Below are 18,913 nucleotides of genomic sequence, written 5' to 3'. Positions count from 1 at the left end.
ACCTATAATTTATACAAATTACATAATTACTAGCATTATAAAAACATACACAGTGAGTACTTGAAAAAACCTTGCAATCTGTCCAATTTACTTCTTCAAAAAAGGAAACACCAAGTTATATACAGTATATGATAAAGTGCTGCTTTTCACTGCAACAGCTTTCTAAAGGGGACTTTTTATTTTTTGTCAAGTTCAAAGAATGAAGATTTAAAAAAAAAAAAAAAAAAAAAAGCATTACTGTATGGCTAACTTTAGACAAAGGATTTGTTAATGTATAAATGTATTTTCCTTGCTGACACTGTTTATGTTGTTTTATTGCCCAGAGTACTGTTAGAAAATTGTTATAGAGAGATTTAGTCTTACAAGGCAAAATTATAAAGAATACAAAAAAAAAAAAGCCATGCACATACATAAATAATGTAAATAAAATTAAATATAAAAACACCTATGAGTGATTCATTGATTGCAATAGTAACGAAAAAAGAGTTGATCTACCCCTCTAATAAATCAAACATACCATCATTTATAAAAAGAATTATAAATAACAAGTGTTAATAATGAAATTCGAAAAATCTCAGTGAAGTGAAAAAAAAGTCCAATAAATGAAAAATAGTCCAGTGAAAACTTATAAAATAAATACCTAGATTTCATAAGAATTCATGGAAAAAAAAATTTGATTAATAGTAGAAATAAAAATGAAATCTAAAAAAATATATATTAGTGATAATAATAAAAAAAATGGTGATAATATGAGTGTAATAATAATGTAAAAATAAAAAATAAAATAAAAAACACAAAGTGTACCAAAAGGTATAGTCAATCTCCACAGCACCTCCTCAGACCATGATCACAGTAGGCTCCCTTATTGAATGAAACAGGCCGGGACCTTCAACAGCAGCACATGAAGCAAAAAGGCAGTACTCGGGATTCCAGGGAAATGGAAAGAAGACTCATCATAGCATAATTCCGTATAACAAATTTAATAAAAGTAAAGAAATACACTTTTTATTAAATTTGTTTGTATGCCTTTTGGTAAGCGCATATTTTGTGTGATGGTGGTCACGATCCTTGGTGTGTTTTGGTTGCACAGAAGATTGAACACTTTGTATTTTTTATTTTATTTTTTATTTTTACATTATTATTACACTCATATTATCACCAATTTTTTATTATTATCAGTAATATATATTTGTTACATTTCATTTGTATTGCTACTATTCATCTAATATTTGTTATTTTTCCATGATTTCTTATGAAATGTAGGTATTGATTAAGTTTTCACTGGACTATTTTTCATTTATTGGACTTTTTTATCACTTCACTGAGATTTTTCAAATACATTATTAACACTTGTTATTTATAATTCTTTTTAAAATTATGGTATGTTTGATTTATTAGAGGAGTAGATCAACCTTTTTTTCACTACTATTGCAATCAATTAATCACTCATAGCTGTTTATATTTAATTTTATTTACAGTATTTATGTATGTGCACGGCTTTTTTCTTTTGTTATCTTATTGTGTTTATGTGTATCTTGTAAAACTGAGCTGCAGCGGTTTTTAGTTGTACTAGTGTAGATTTATGTTTAGTGCTGTATTTATTTTTCTTTTTGATCTAAAATTATAAAGAAATCTTCATGACATTTTGATTTCTTGAAGATCTTACTTTTTTTTATAACTACAGCAAGTCTGATTATATATATTTTTTTAAAAGAGCTTTAAAGTACACATATATTTTCCCTTTGATGCTTCCTTAACCTCAAAAAGATGTGCATTTTCTTCTATCTACTGGTTTTGTACTAAGAAACAGCGACACTGAAAGACATGCAGAGAGCCAGTGTTAAAACTCTTCTGCTAGCTTTGTATATTATATAACCTTGTACTAGTCCATTAACTGCCGTTATTTCAGTTACCAGAATTGAATTGTAAGCTTGACTGAGCAAGGAAAAAGTGTAAGTCTTTTCTTTTTCCTGCACATAAAATACAATGTCATAAAATATTTAGCAGCAATAACTTCCTTGCTATGAGAAAATAGTTAAATTACATGACAACAAATAGCTGTAGCATAACTGAACTTATAGTTTAAAAGGTATATGTCAATATGATTTGTTTTTAATTAAACAAAAGGACCAATGATCACAGTACTTGGTATACCTGAAAGGATAGTATTCAAGATATGTTTTTTTTCTTTTTTTAATATTTTCTCCACATATACAGTATATGCAGATCAAGCCGTCCAGCAAAAGTGACAGGACATACAATATAACACTGCATGGGGGATTACAATGACCAACTTTTGTTCGTATGGTTTTATGGTTTTCACCTTTCCCTTGCCCCGTTCAGTACTTCTATTCTGCCACAAGATGTCCTCAGTCATTTCAGGTTAAATGACATCCAGCATACCTCAACCTGGAAGACCAAGGGTGTTATTGTGAATATAGGGTGCAAATATGTCTGGGGATTTTAGAAAACCAGTGGGTCTAAGAATGTGGGTGGGATATAAAACAGAGTAGGGGGCAGGGCTAAAAACAGTGCATGAAGTGAACTTAGTAGTCACTATATGAGGAAAACAGCCTTGGAATTTGTGTCAGTGAGATGACTGAGAGGCTGGGTGCACTGAACTAAGGGGCCCGATGTGGCTCTAGGGAAGCAGAGGGTTGAAGGAGACTGATATCTGTATTGGAGGCATTCTCATCTATACTGACTACTGCTGGGGGCATTGAACAACACATCTTTATACCAGTCACTACTGGGGACACTGGGCAGGACATATATTTAAATTAAACATTGTTGGGAATAGTGGACAAGACTAGTCCTTCTAAGGACACTAGGCATGACCGATTTCTATATTAATTTCATATTGCCAGGGCACGTACTTTGCTACACTGTAAGAGGATGAATGTGACAACAGAAGTAGTGTAGTGGTTAGCAGACACTCTGAAATGCCTATAGGTGACAGGTGATTAAACAATTCCAAGGGAATCCACCTGGTTGATCACCCTCAAAAAAATTCATACAAATCCAAAACAGGTATACGGGCACTCATAGGTCTTGCATAGGAGTGAAATCAAAGCTAGAGTGTTCTTTGTCAATGTTTCAATGGAGCTCAGTCTATCTTTCTCAAGACATCTGTGAGTGCTTCTATACCTGTTTTGGATTTGTATGAGAAGTGATGATATTGTCAACCAGGTGTACTTACAGTTCTCACAGTCACAGACTTCCTACTTAGAATGACAGCCACACAAAAATTAAGGCAGATTTTCCCTTTTTCTCTGGCCATGTGACATGTCACATGACAATGGTAAACAGAAAGAAAGAAGTTCACTGGAATCAGCTGGTAATAAATCTATGTTACAAATTGACTCTGAAAAACAAAAACCGCTGTGTTGATACATGTAACAGACTGCATCATACATTCAGTTTTTGATTTTGCCAATGGTTCTACCCTAAAGTAATCAAAAATAGGGTTAGCTAGTATAAAGATATTATTGGAGATAGTCAATAATTTGTAAAGAGGAATCCTCTATATACTAAATGCTGCCTTCCCAATAGCAATGTTATTCAATATATTACTCTTTTATTTCTAATAAGCTCCTGAATAACTTGCACATACAGTATTTCTTTATAATTTAGTGTTCTGCAATTATCATTTTGATAGTCATTCAAGCTACAGAGTCCTTTACTTACAGTATATACTTTTACTGGACAGGTAAATAGTCCTCTCAACCACAGTTATATTGTATGTCAGATATCTTGAAGGATAATTCTGAATTTCTATATTTTCTGGCAGACATGATATTGCCATATACCATGGTATCATATGGCAGCAAAATAAGCAACTATAGTTTGTTACAATCTGTTAGCATGCAGTCTTAAGGTTCCTTCTCTGAGAACTTACTGTAGTAACTGTAGAATGGATATAAAATAATATCTGGGCTGTCTGAATGCAGCTAATTGTAAACCGTGTAACACATTGGCACACTGTTTTTGCTTTGGGGTGAAACCTCAAAGTAAAAAGAAAATTTACATCTGAGCAATGTACTCGGTAAAGATTGTGCTAAAGAGAGAGCTTCACTTGCACCTCTTGTCCAGCAACCATAGTAATGGTGAACGGGCATGTGGGGACACAGAATGGCATGAGAGCCAATGTGGCAGGCAGCAGTAGTTGCTGGATGTAAGGGGCAGCTGATTGTGGATCTGGTGAGAGCCAAGCGCAGGAACATGGTGTCAACCTATCAGAAGGTAAGAGCATAGCTAGACCCAAATGTCATCAACAGCCAGGAAGAGAGGTGCTAAATCAGAAGGTAGGGACATAGTCAGGATACATGCCAAGGTCAGCACCGACAAGACAGCGAGCTACGGGAAAATGAGGCAAAGGCAGTGACAATTTAGCCCGTACAGACTTAACAAAACAAATCAAATTAATTACTGAATACTAAAAATAAAAAACCTTTTTAGGCCCATTTTAAGGACTCATTCATGCTGATGAGTTCCATTCATTTGCATTGATTAACATAGCCTCAACCCAAGAACATTTTGAAAACAATTGCTTTCTATGTGCCTATTTCAAACCATACAGGTGCATTGCATAAACATGTCTGCACTTTTATGCAATGCACAAAAACATGGCAGTGTGTCACAGTGCACTTTTTTGTATAGAGATGAATGAAGTTGTTGGTAAACATTCAAGAAAGTTGTTTTTTTAAAAAGAAAAAACCTAAACACTACGATGCATAGTTGCAATGTATTGCAGTGTGGGTTTACAATGTACAATTCGCTCACTTCTCAAGACCACACAGAATTATCCCTAACAAGGACACAAGCAGTAGAAGAGAGAAATTAATAAAAGATAAAAGATATAGCTACAATGATGTGAAGATTAATAATAAGAGACAGTGATGAACGTAAAGTTGATTTAAGTCTCTCTTGGAGATTCGCTGATGTGGCTATGAAAAAAAAAAAAAAGAAGTTGTTTTAACCTTACTCCACACTACAATTTAAAAAAAATATTTTATTTACGCCTATTTACCCATTTGGTTACTCATTTTTCTCACTTTCTGCCTCAGTGACTGCACAGGAAGCGAAAGCAAATGTGGTCAGCAGGGGTATTGATAGTAGGTTTTAGTGCTTTGTCTTTTTATCCAAAACTAAAAGAAAACATCTGAATTGAGTTTTAGGTAAATCTGGTAGATATGCTGAAAACAAATATAGAACCAGAGAGAACTAAAAGGTGGAGATTCTGAACATGCCAGTAGACTAACATAAATCTTCATAAAATTTGATTCTTGTTTTTTTGTCAGAAAAATTGTGTATTGCTTTTAGATGGTTCAGGAATTCAGTTCTACGTGCTCAATTTATCTTAAAACCTAAATCCATTTGGGTGAATGAGGAATTATCTGCATGGTTTGAAGATGAAGAGTTATGGTTTGAACAGACTTGGGATCTGTGCCAATGTTTTACAGGCATTGCAGCTTCTGTCTCTATGATAGCATGCATTCTAACTGAATTATAGTATTTATTCTGACTCCTAAATTATGCCTCTAAATCATTTTAGCACATACTGTATGTTTATGTATAATGAGGGTATTTTAATAAACATTTGCAGTATTTTACTACATTACAAATGTGAAGACTCATTCACACTCCCTGATCAATTTACCTGGGAACTTTGAAAAATCAGTGGGCATGGAAATAGGAGCAGGACAGAGAGCAGAGTAGGGGGGTAGAGTAGGGTGGCGCTAATAGTGGTGTACTTAGGACACTGTGTCAAAACATAAATAAAAGGCCTGAACCCTATGAATGCAACTTTTATTATCTTAAAGCGGAGGTCCACCCTAAAGTGGACCTTCCGCTCATTGGAATCCTCCCCCCCTCCGGCACCACAATTGGCACCTTTCAGGGGGGAGGGGGGTGCAGGTACCTGTACAGTACAGGTATCTGCACCCACTTCTGGCGTAGATTCTGCAGAAGGTACGCCCCTTTCCGCAGAATCTACGCCCCTTTCCGAAAGTCCCCCGCTGCCTGCTGGGAAACACACGGATCCCAGAGACAGCGGGGACCATCATTATTTCACAGCGCGACTCGCGCATGCGCAGTAGGGAACCGGGAAATGAAGCCGAAAGGCTCCACTTCCTGATTCACATACCCAAGATGGCGGCGGCAGCACCCGAGAGACGATCGAGAGATCGGCTTCGGGTGCCGACATCGCGGACGCGCTGGGCGGGTAAGTGTCACTATTTTAAAAGTCAGCAGCTGCAGTATTTGTAGCTGCTGGCTTTTAAAAAAAAAAAAAAACGGCGGAACTTCCGGCGGACTCCCGCTTTAATGAGTACCTCTGAAACCTTGAAACACAGAAAGATGTCATATAGATATCTGCAAAGAGAGATCTGGCCTGCTGCCTTTCATTTTTGTGCCTCATTAGCCCTTGTACACACTGTCGGAGATTCCGACGGAATGTGTCCTATCGGACCGTTTTGTCGGATAATCCGACTGTATGTGGTCTTCATCGAACTGTTTCTGTCGAAGTATCCGACGGACCAAGTTTTCCAACTTGTCCGTAAAATTTTCCGACAAAATGCTCTGATCGGACATAGGGCGGATTGTCTGCCCAACTAAGTTCGTCAGACAATCCGACAGACAGTCCGTCCTACTGTTGAATGAACGGACTTGACCACACACGATGAACAGACAGTCCGCTGAAAGCTTGCGCGATGACGTGTACAGCACGTACGACGGGACTAGAAATACGACGTCCAATACACTGCAATGCAACCTTTGGCCGTGTAAATCCTTTCTGAGCATGCGCCATACTTAGTCCGTCCAACTTGCCTACTCACGAGCGGACTGTCCGCTGAAACCAAGTTTGGACGGACTGTATTACGGAAATTCCGAAAGACTTAGTCCGCCAGACTGTCCGCTGAAAAATTCCGCTGAAGCCCACACACGAGCGGATTGTCCGCTGAAACACGTTTCAGCAGACTAAGTTGGCCAGACAATCCGCCCGTGTGTACGCGGCCTTACTCCGATCATGTGTAGCCTACTCCGACGGACAAAGTGCCACGCATGCGCAGATCAAATTCCCAGACCAAAGCTATTTGCTACTAGCCTGAACGTAGTCCCGTCATAACGAAATAACATCATCACGTTATGTACAATCGGATTTTCGGACAACTTTGTCCGACCATGTGTATGCAACAGTTTCGGACAAAATCCGTAGGACAAAATCAAACGGATTTGGTTGTCAGAATGTGTACAAGGGCTTACTGTTTCTCATACACCATGGTCCATCTCAACAACCACTGATTAGTTGAGCCACCCCTTAAATTTCTCCTAAAGATGATATTTGCTTATTTGGGTGCTCTAGGATTTGGGGCTTCCAGAGCTTTAGTGAAGTCACCCAAAGGTATGTAAAAGCACATTTCATTCACTTTGCCACTTTACAAACTTCAGAGTTACTTCAAACTGAAAGATGTAGGGCCCAAGATCCAATAATTTAATATAATTTTTTTATGATCATTCTATGACCATATTACTAGAGTGTTCATTGACTACAGGAGAGACTTCCTGGGAGCTAACTGTATTGGTCATAAATATATAGCTTGACTATTAACCCCAAAGAATGATGGCATAGATTGCCTTCTGCTATGCAAAACAATGACCAAGGTTAAGTTACAATCCATGCTTACTCACTACTCATATGCTCAAAGCAGAGACCCCTCCATCCAGTCCCAGTCACTAGGTCAACTTCTATTCCTATGCAGTTTAGGGTGGGATCTATTGTACACACCCCTCCCTTCCACTCTCCAGGTAGTCATGAATATGTGTGCACATGTTTGGCTCAGGTCATGGGACATTTTGACATTACATAACTGTTTATAAACATTACATGTGGACAGAGCCAGAGATTTGAACTGTCAAACCAGAAATCCAGTAGCACAGAAAACAGCTACCTTTGGCAGGAGATATTTGGTAGTTTCTCTGATTAACAACTATTCAGATAAAATATCAGCCACACAGGAAATGCATAGTTTTATTCTGGTTCATAGAAATTGAATTACTAAAATATTAGACATTGTTCTTAGCAATTGAAATAAATAAAAATGATTTTTACTTGACAATCTGCTGCAGCCGCTAATCAGTGTATTCTGACAGCAGTGGGATCTGCTGTCAGAATACATGTTCCCTATGGGGGGGTTGCTTCATTTATTGCCTTTTTGTGAATAGAAGAATCTGTTACTATTTTTTTATTTTTTTTATTCTGTTGCCCGAATGAAAAAAAAAAAATCGCTGTCTTTGCTAGCTTTAGGATAAAAATATAAGATGGCCTACAGGTTAATCTACTTAAATATCTGTTTCCTTTTAAGCTTAAACATAATCAAAAAATATTGTGCATCTTAGCACAAAATAAAAAATTGTATACCTTTTTTTTTTCTTTCATTCAAATTTTCTCATAGATTTAAATCATATTTTTAAACCTAAATACTACATATAAAAACCTAAACAGGCCAAAAGTAAGCAATGTGATGTTTATACTGGTCTGGGACTGCAATGACTGCTCTCAGAGTACAGGAAAAGAAAGGATAAAGGTAAAGAATATGTTTGCAGATTTCCTTGGCATTTCTGCATATATTAAAAGAGCAATTGTGTTCTAAAAGTCCAGTTATCCTTTAGACTGGGCAAGGGCATAGTCGGGCTACCAAACAGTTTTAATTTTATAATGATATCCATCTTTTGCACCTGGCTGCCCTGCTAGCTGAATCTATCTTGGTCCTATTAACCTGCTGCCCATGGCCCTGAATCTGAACCTTGGAAAAATACAGGCAATTTTTGCTTCTAGGACCACTGACCCACTGCACCTTTATTGACAGGAATTGTTGTATGAAAGAGAGGTTGCACTGTGCTGAATCATGTGACAAGAAGCTATAGTTCTGATCAAGAAGCTGGATAAAGAGCCTTTTAAACAACACTGCAAAATATATTTATTAAAATTTGAACTACAGTTTACTAAAAGACTTTACTTGTTGCCTAGCACTGATGCAAAAATGTGATATAATAATAGTTTTATGTTTGGTTCAATGTTCTTAATCAATAAAGACGTGTTAGGCAACTGAGCATAAGATGACAAAGCTGTGATCTTATTAAATGACAAGTGTGAAAAATGAAAAAAAAAAAAGGAAATAATTGATAGCAAAATAAAATGCATATAAATTCAGCAAATACAGTATCTTGAACACAGTTTATATTTAAACCTACTAACAAAAAATACTTTCTGCACTCTTGACTGGCATCATCTGTTGTGGAGTGCAGACATGAAATGTTATTGTCCTCTTTTCTCTGAAGTTTTACTATGTCTTTTTTAACAAACTTTTTCAAGCAATGGGTAAAACTTGAGGCACACATAGGCTGTGGTCTTATTGAAATACATGTAATTGCTTCTGGGAATTAGATAGATGATGGTTTGAAAACTTTGATTGTTTTCTCAGCTTTTTGAAGTGAACATATCTTAGATCTTTTCCGTGTCAATTGATGTAAAAGATCTTATAGTTCTATACTGAAGGGAGAGTAATCAACTCAGTGTGTGTGTTTGAGGAGGAGGGATGAGGGCTTTGTCATATCTGTAGTTTTACTGTATATAACTATCTAGAGGAAATCCCAACATCTCTTAATAATAAGCCAATGCAAGAAACACTGTGCAGATAATAAATGTGTGTTTTTCCTCAGTGTTTTATCACAACATCTTTAAATGAAAATACTCATTTGAACGTTAACATATTGAGGTACTTCTTGTGCTGCAGCTCTGGTTCTCTTTTTACAAGATGACAACTGCAGCCACTCAAATATAATGAGGCTCTATGAGCCTATTATGTTAAATGAATATAAAAAAAAAAATGCGCTAAAGACCATGTATAAATAATGTGTCAAGAAGCAGCTGCTAAAACTATGAGATACACATAGAAAACAGGTGAAATAATACAAAGTTGCAGTTCTAAAAAACTGACCAAAAATGAAAAAAAATGAATAAGTCCAAATCAATGATAGTGTGTACATAACATAAACAGTGAAAATAACAGTCCAAAAAATAGCACAAGAGTGAGTACTAAACAGTGACACCTCTTGACGACAGTGCACCACCACCACATAGATTTGCCTTACCAGAAGGCAAGCTTTAGAGACCTTGCGGCTAAACACCCAGCCATGGCCTTTATCCAAACGGAGGATGATATTCCACCACTAGTTATGGAAGGCAGTTGTATGAACCTTAATTTAGCCAAAAGTACTCGAGCATTAGCCACCAGGAATCAATTGAGATATTGCCCAGAAAATAGAAAGAGAGACTCCATAGTGTGCATTGTACCATTAAGGATTTAATATGAAAAAAGAATTGCACTTACAACTGGGAAGATAAAGGCATTTTGTTTATGTTATCTATACACTATCATTGATTTGGCCTCATTCATTTTTTTTTCATTTTTGGTCACTTTTTTTAGCGTTGCTACTTTGTATTATGTTAAATGTTCAAGAACTAAAACCTAACCAGTTACTTGTAATAAGCTTTTAGTGACAAACATTATGGCAAATGTGAAGGCACAAAGAGTGCTTGCAAGGACTTTAAAATCTTCAAAATATATTTTTTATGTGTCTGGATGGGCTACTGATCCATTGTTAACATTAGGTTTGAGTGGAAGACAGTATTGGACTGATGTCACTGGAGGCTGCCTAGTGGCAGGTCTCCATGTAAAGGTTGTAGCTGAAATAACTTCCAGTGGGTTCTACCCGAATTGTCAGTGGTAGGTAATAGACTTGGGTGATTGAACAGGAGCACTTGGTATCCAGAAAAACGTCTATAATCATTTATTGCATATTAAAGAAAAGCTAATGCAATTCGGGGGCATTGCCTCCCACTTCCTCAGGGCTAACATGTAGAGAGAAAGATACATGACAGAAATTCATAGCAGGTCTATATAATTTGTACAAGGTGTAAAAAAAAGTGTGGGTATATAGAGTTACTCAATACAGTAAAATCCTCATTTGGTCTCTTTAAAGAGTCACTAAAGGCAAAACTTTTTTTCAGTTTTGGATAGAGTGGAGAGAGATTATAACCTGTGTCCTTTTTATTGTTGTCTGTGCCCCCCTTGGGGAAATTCTCCCTCTCTATTTGTCCTGTTTACCATTATCCCCAAAACAGTAGTAGAGGGGAAAATCTTCCAATATGGACATTGGTTCTGGTGACCTAGGGGTCCCCAAGAAATTGCGCTTATTGTCAGGGTTCCCTCTCACTTCCTGTTTGACTATGGGACAGGAAGTGAAGGGAAATCTCCGCAATGGCATATTGATGACAGAAATAAACCTTACAGGTATTATAATCCTCTTTTACTAGATGCACAATGAAAAAATAAAGTTTTGCCTATAGTTCTACTTATATAGCATATATGTAAAATAAAGTCATATACACATTTCTTATGAATAATTAATAAGTGACAAAAATATAAATATATATATATATATATATATATATATATATATATATATAAATGTACTTCCTTTTGTGATGCATAATAACTATTTTCTCTGAGAAGGCACTGCTGTGTCACAGATTTCACAAAGCCTGCCTTCTGAACTACAGAGTAGCTCAGAGGAAGAGTTTTTGGAGGCGGAGTCAGTACAAGAATCTCTGGTTGCAGACAGCAAGATACCCTAAGATATTGTAGTCCTTAGAAATCAAAAGCAAACAACAGAGGAGTGGTTACAAAGCATAGAGGAAAGCCAGGAAGCTAATAGAGTTTAAGAGTAAAATGTTATATTATTTGAAAGAATCATTTCCAGGTATCTGTATATTTTCACCCATATGTCTGGTTTATCAGATTTAATGTTAATGCCTGGCAGGTTAAAAAAAAAACTTGTTACCTGTTACCTTTTATATCATATAAAAAAAAGTCATATCTGGCTACTATAACATATGAAATCATGTTGAAACTGCCATGTTTAAAAGACGCAGCTATAAGAAACCTGAATCTGGGTACCACGCAGAAATCAATAAGACTTTTACAGTGCATGTATTATTACAATTCAACTTTCAGTACTAACCAGTGTCAGCATTACCATATCAAACTACTAAGCAATATTGATCTGACTACCAATTAATATTCTTTTGAATCATCAGTGAGATGAGAAGACCACAAAGGCTGCCCCCATATACAGTATATAGATATTTTGAAAACTTTAAAATAACAGTTTTGTTTTTATCATAAGGCATCCTTTTTCACATGTACATTGAATACATATTATAAAATCTACAATTCTCCTTTAAAATAGGAAAAGGCCAGAGATGCAGCTGGTATTTCAATAGAAGAAATAATAATAATATAATATTATTATTATTAATAACAATCGTAAAATAAAGGCACAATTTTTTTTTTCATTTTGGATACAGTAAGAGGGGGTTTACCCCTGTCCTTTTGTTTTTGCCATTTATGTGCCATAGGGGATATTTCCCTTCACTTCCTGTCCCATAACCAAAACAGGAAGTGAGAGGAAATCCCTGCAAAGTGAGGGAATCTCAAAGTAATAGATTTCCATTCTATTAATTTTCTGGTGTCAAACCAATTTTTTTTTCACTTACTCTGATAATAGTAAACAGGATAAGCAGAGAGGGTGAATGTCTCTAACGGGGGTACAGACAGCTAAAAAAAAAGGGAAATATTTCCAAATCCTTATTATTATATAAATTAAATTAGCAAAGCTTCTTCCCCACATTCACCAAAATAAGTGCTAACTCTTTTGCAAAGTGAACATTCAATTGCAAAGTGTACATGCCCTTTTCCCTCGGTAAATCCCCCCAAAGTGTTTTATTGATGATACTGGGAATTGAAAGTTACAAAAGTATTTTTCAATTCCTTTACAATCAAGTAAATGCAAAATATTGCTTGTAAATATTATAAAATATATTAATAATATTATTTGCTTGTATTAGTTCTAGCACCACATCACACAATAATTGTACAGAAAAAATGGATTTCCAAGAAACCACTAAAGACATTGGGACCTTTAGAGTTGCATATATTTTCCAGTGAATAGATCAGAGAATTCACAAAGTAAATATTTGAATATATATATTTATTATAGACAATTTAAAAATGTGTTTTTAAGAAGTCAAATCAAAAGTAAAATATCATTACAGCATCCTTATTTTCTGCCTGTCTTATAACCCTGCTTGCTAGATCATACAAGATTTCAGGTTGATTTCAGGTCAAAGACAATAAACAACAAACAGTGCTGGGCTTTCTTCTTTAAAAAAAACACAAGCATGCTCTGTTTCTTATGTTATAGACACATTCCTCATTAAATGTATATTTATAATTACATTTCTTACACAATTACAAACATGATATAAATGACACATTTTTAAAAATGTTAACATTCAGATAAAATGTTAAAATAAACTGACCACAAATCAATATCATTTTATCTATAAACACATCTGTAATTGGATTTTGACCATTTAGCTTCTGTGCCTGACAAAGAGGAGTCTTTGTATATAATTAAACTCTGTGCAATCAGCAAACTATGCCTATGAATCACATTTTATTTCAATGGAGAAAAAAAACAACACCGCCACAAAATATTGATTTGACATTTAAGTAAACAAAGTGATTTTCTGATGTATTTATAAAGTCAAGTGGGCTGTAAAGAAAATTGCTTTCCTGTTTAACCTGGTAAACGATGTACTTCAACAAAATTCCTTTTTGCAGCTAAAATGTTGTAAAATTTTGTATAAGCTACATTTACTGCTTTAAATTAAAATTTAACAAACCACATTGATTTAATTTTTTTGTGAATAGGTAGGGTTACTGTGTACCCCTACTCATTCACATAGGAGTAGGCCAGCATTTTGGCTTCTCCTTATTGTTAAAGGGATCTTCTGGATTTCAATAAGCCCCCACCCGCAGACTCTCACAACCACCAGGCCAGGGTTGTGGGGATGAGGTCTTTGTCCTCATCAACATGAGGATGAAGTGCTTTGCTAGGGAGATGTGGTCTGGTGGGTATGGTTCAGGGGGACCCAGCTCACCCACCTTTTTCTGGTCAGCTACCCTGCATCATGCTAGGATTAAGGGTCTGATATGGATTTTTGGGGAACCTCAAGGGGTTACCATTAAAATCCATACCGGGTCCAAAGAGTCTGGTATGGATTTTGAAGGAAGACCCCCATGCCGTTTTTTTTTCTTATTTCTTTCTTGCTGTAGGATGTATTACAGCAAAAGTGACAATTATATAAACACACATTTAAATTATCAGTGAATAACATTTCATTGCTGCAGGCTATTTAAAGGCATTGGGAATGTCTAATCCTCCACTTTAAGCATTAAAAAATCACTGCTTCTGGCTGAATTACATTTTGTAAATCATGTTTTTTAATTAGCATATGTTCCCCGGGTCAGTGCCCAGCCCCCATGCCATTTTTTTGACAATCTCTAGATCTCTAGCCTAATAGCAAAGCAAATGATAATTTTATTGAGTCAATTCCCATTGATTCTAATTGTTTTGGATTTGGTATCTTAACTTATCTAACATTATCTAATTTTAGTTGAACTCAAACCGAACCCAGGTACAATTGACTCACCAATATTTTGACCTTTGGAAAAGTGCACAATTCTCATATGAACAATTCTACCTATTTGAAATAAGTGATAATTAATGTAAAATATTTTCCTAGCTGATATTTTACAGTTTATTCTTGTTACAATACTTTTGACTGCTAGTAGAGAATGAAATGTTTTGCTTTCAAAAATAGATACCACTGTCAGTTTGAATAAATATGTCATAAACATAAGCAATTCAGACTGGACATATTTATACAGCAGTGAATCTGATATTCACCAAACATTAGCATAACTACTGTAGCTGTATGTGTTTTAAATGACAGTGAGTGAATCACCACTAGCAAATATTTGGTGGAAGTCAAAATCACAGATTTTTTAAATATGCCCCTTAAAGAGGAGCCCCCTCCCCCCCCTCCAAAAAAATAAAAGCCAACTGCTACAAATGCTGATTTTTACCTGTCCAGGGATCCAGCATTGCCCTCACCCAAGCCAGTTCTTCAATGGGCTTTGGGTCCAGGCACCGGTATTTTAACTGTGGGAAACTGACAGTGAAGCCTTCTCTTTTGGGTGAAGGGGAACAAGCAGAACTTCCCCTTTGGGTGAAGGGGGGATTTCCTACTTTAAGTGTTAAAAAAAAACAATCATCAGAGATTCCCTTCGTAGACAATCACATTTCAAAACAATAAGTATATACAGAAATATAGGCAAATATATTTTATTCTCTTTTACTGAGTTTGGCTCTTCCTCTATTGCCATCCTATTAGTCACTGTAAATATTTGCATAACGTTTTATCTGCCTCAATCTCTGCATCTACTATAAGCTTGATATGTGATTTTCATTGAAGGGAACCACTGGCTCTGAATTTTCCTTTATATGCTGCACCTTGACTTATCTACGTCTTAATTTTAACTTCCTATTGTACTGTATATTAGGGATGAGCCCGATGTTCGCCTGTTCCCCCGAACAGCGAACAATATGTGGTATTCGCTGCAAATTCGAAAACTGCCGAAACACTGTTAAAGTCTATGGCACACTAACATGAAAAATCAAAAGTGATAATTTTAAAGGCTTATTTGCCAGTTATTGTCATAAAAAGTGTTTGAGGACCTGGGTCCTGTCCCAGGGGACATGTATCAATGCAATTTTTTTTTTAAAAAGGACAGTTTTTTCGGGAGCAGTTTTTAAAAAGTTTGGTCGGGGTTCCCATTAATATTCATACCAGACCCAAAGGGCCTGGTAATGGACTGAGGAGGGGGGCCCATGCTGTTTTTTCAATTAGTTTTATCTATATTTCCGAGACCCAGCAATTCATTACAGCCGGGATCAGCTTTAAATGACAATTTTTCCTTTAGACATGTCTCGGCAGATCTCGGGGTTATATAAGAATGCTCTCTTCAACATACAGCATATTCTCTTACAAGGCAGTCCTGTAGATTAATTATGAGCATTACTAAGTATAACCCACACTAAAGGATAAGTATGGGGTTAATAAAATATAAACCTGCATACTCCCCTCTAAGCTGCAACATTGATGTGATGCTGCAGCTTTGCCACATCCGCTATAAACCAGAGAAATGAGTGATCGCATAACTGCTGATCACTCAGCTGGCCTTCTCAAAGTGTAGAGTGGTAACTGACAGTCACCGCTCACCACTCTGCTCTCCCAGTGCTCACTGGAGCACTGGGCGGGAGAGGGGGCGAGTGCAGCTGGCTCTTGTTTTAATCTGTGTGCTGTGAGGTGGAGCCAGCTGTCAATCAGGCAGCTGGATGAAGCTCTAAAATATGGTCAGGATCCTTAGCGATCCTGGAGGGGCTTTGCCATGTCAGGCAATATCCCACTCTCTGCTGACTCTAGGACACAGAAGAGAAAAAGTAAGTGCACTCCTATAACCCACAAGAGAAGTATTGGCAAAAAAGATTTGGCCATACCTCTCTTTAAAAGGAAAATAGGAGAGTGCCACTCAGTTAAAAGTGCTTTAATCGATAATAAAACATAATAGCATCACTTACATGTTAGATGCAGGGAGTTGTACATAAACGAAAAGCTGTTGTCATGAGCGTGTGTCCAAAAGTTCATAAATCCCTGTAGTAATGTCAACAAGATGCTGGGGGGAGCGCGACTAGGAATTCCTACACTTGAGAAAGGAGCGCGCATGTACCCCACGGACTTCGCGCATGCTCTGAAACGCGTTGTGTTTCTCCTCCATTCGCTGATGACACACGCTGACCTCCACAAGCCGCTCTGCAGTTTCCTATCTGTGAGACATAGCCGGGCTCCCCATCAGCGTCTTGCGGACATTACTAAAGGGATTTATGAACTTTTGGACACATGCTCATGACAACAGTTTTTCGTTTATGTATAGCTCCTTGCATTAACATGTAAGTGATACTATTATGTTTTATTACTGATTAAAGCACTTTTAACTGAGTGGCGCTCTCTTATTTTCCTTTTCTTCTTATGATTCTGAGTGAGCTCCACTCTGGAGAAGAGCAGCCCTCCGTGACAGTGCATGCATCTATTATCTATCCATCTAGCAAGAACCAATGACTGGACAATTTTCACATCCCAAGTACTTTTTAACATTTTTTGTTTGGACACTGGTCTTTTGATTATTTTATATTTATGCTACTTATATTAATGTTATTAATTGTTCATATTTGAATCATTTCATTCCGTTGGTTTGCTGAGCGCCAGCACCCCTTGTTTTCTATATACTTCTCTTTAAGCATGTGGATATCTAGTGAAACTTGACCCAAATTTTGAAAAAGGATAGTTCTCTTTAATTATGTTGTATTGATTGTATTTTTCTTATCTGTTGTCCATGTCTTTATAGGTGTCCTGGAATGGCCATTTTGGACAAAACTGGTGGTTGTGGCTATTGGATTTACAGGAGGTTTGGTATTTATGTATGTGCAGTGTAAAGTCTATATCCAGCTGTGGAGAAGACTAAAGGCTTACAATCGTGTAATATTTGTCCAGGACTGCCCTGACACTGCCAGGAAAGCTGTAACAAAGAGCTACACTAGTAATCAGAACAATGAACCTAAGGACTCTGTGTTTGTCCCAGTTTCACAGACATCTACGAATCTACAGTCATGTTCCGATGTAAATGTACCTGGAGTGATGCCTGTTTGATGAGCGTAGCACTTTTCTTTACCTGTACTTCTCCAACAGATTTGCTGTAAGTGTTTCTGAGGCACAGCAGCCGAGTTGTGGAAAAGTAGTAATCTGTTCCCTCAAGGAATACAGTCATGATACAGAAGTGAATATCGATTGCTAAAATTGTTATTGATTTTATAGCAAAAGCACTAATGGAGAACATAGAGGAGACCGTAGTGAAGAAGGATAATAAAAAAAAACCTGCATTTTTGTATTTCCACAAGGAGGAAAGTGAGCTGATTTTATTAGTTGTGGGGGAACCCCCCTTTTCAGTCTTGTTACTTGTTACTGTGTAAATGAGTTGAATATTTTCTATTTAACAAAATGATGTCAAGAAGGCACAAAAGGAAAACAAGAGGGCACACTCTGTGAAGGTCCACTGGTTGTTGATTTATTAATGCATACAATTAAAAGTCCTATTAAAAGTGACAGTTAATAAATTCAGAATTTTTACCACTGAGATTCAATGACAACATAAACGAACAATTCAGATTTTTAAATAATAATTAGCCAAGATTGTAGAGAGCAGGAGTTTAAAAAAATACATATTAAGCAACCGGTAAATGTGGTTTGTCAAGCCAGCATTAGGGGCCAAGAATGTAAAACTCTGTTATGAAAGTTGCTGCAGATAACCTCCATTGTGTGAGGAAAAGGTGGAAAATGAAATGGTAAATAATATATGTTAGCACCTCTAAAAATCATTTTAAGAAAAACTCATAATTCTAGAAAAGGGATTTTATGTAAGGTCTAGGAGTGTTATTTTAATCATAAAATTTAGTAAAGCAGGGAATGTACACCTTTTTGCACACAGTATTGCGTTGTATATTTTATTGTATTTGAAATAAAACCAAAGCAGGTTGTCCAAGCACTGAATTCATGTGTATGTATTTTTCTCTGTTTAATATAGTTAAAGTGATTGTAAAGTCTTGTTTAAAAAAAAAAACATGTTATACTTACCTGCTCTGTGCACAGGTTTTGCACAGGGCAGCCTGGATCCTTCTCTTCTCAGGTCCCTCTTCGGTGCTCCTGGCCCCTCCCTACTGTCAAGTGCCCTCACAGCAAGCAGCTGAATGAACACAAGGAGCTGCCATTCGGCCCTGCCCCCTCTCTCTCCTGATTGGCTATCTGACTTGATTGACAGCCACAGGAGCC

At 36.5% G+C, this 18,913-nt stretch overlaps 1 protein-coding gene across 3 annotated transcripts in view; it reads left to right on the top strand.

Moving 5' to 3' along the window:
- Positions 1–18,634, top strand: part of MARCHF1 (membrane associated ring-CH-type finger 1) — a 479,165-nt gene extending 460,531 nt beyond the window's left edge. For all 3 annotated transcript variants that reach the window (XM_077477155.1, XM_077477154.1, XM_077477156.1), the window contains one exon: positions 17,436–18,634. In XM_077477155.1, the coding sequence (XP_077333281.1) occupies positions 17,436–17,737 (302 nt within the window). In that variant the 3' untranslated portion in view covers positions 17,738–18,634. The remainder of the gene's footprint in view (positions 1–17,435) is intronic.
- The last annotated feature ends 279 nt before the right edge of the window (positions 18,635–18,913 follow it).

This window comes from Lithobates pipiens, unplaced genomic scaffold (genome assembly GCF_037356315.1).
Source record: "Lithobates pipiens isolate NorthernLeopardFrog02 unplaced genomic scaffold, aLitPip1_a1.2 Scaffold_13, whole genome shotgun sequence".
NCBI classification, from domain to species: Eukaryota; Metazoa; Chordata; class Amphibia; order Anura; family Ranidae; genus Lithobates; species Lithobates pipiens.
This window is presented reverse-complemented; position numbering and strand designations above follow the sequence as displayed.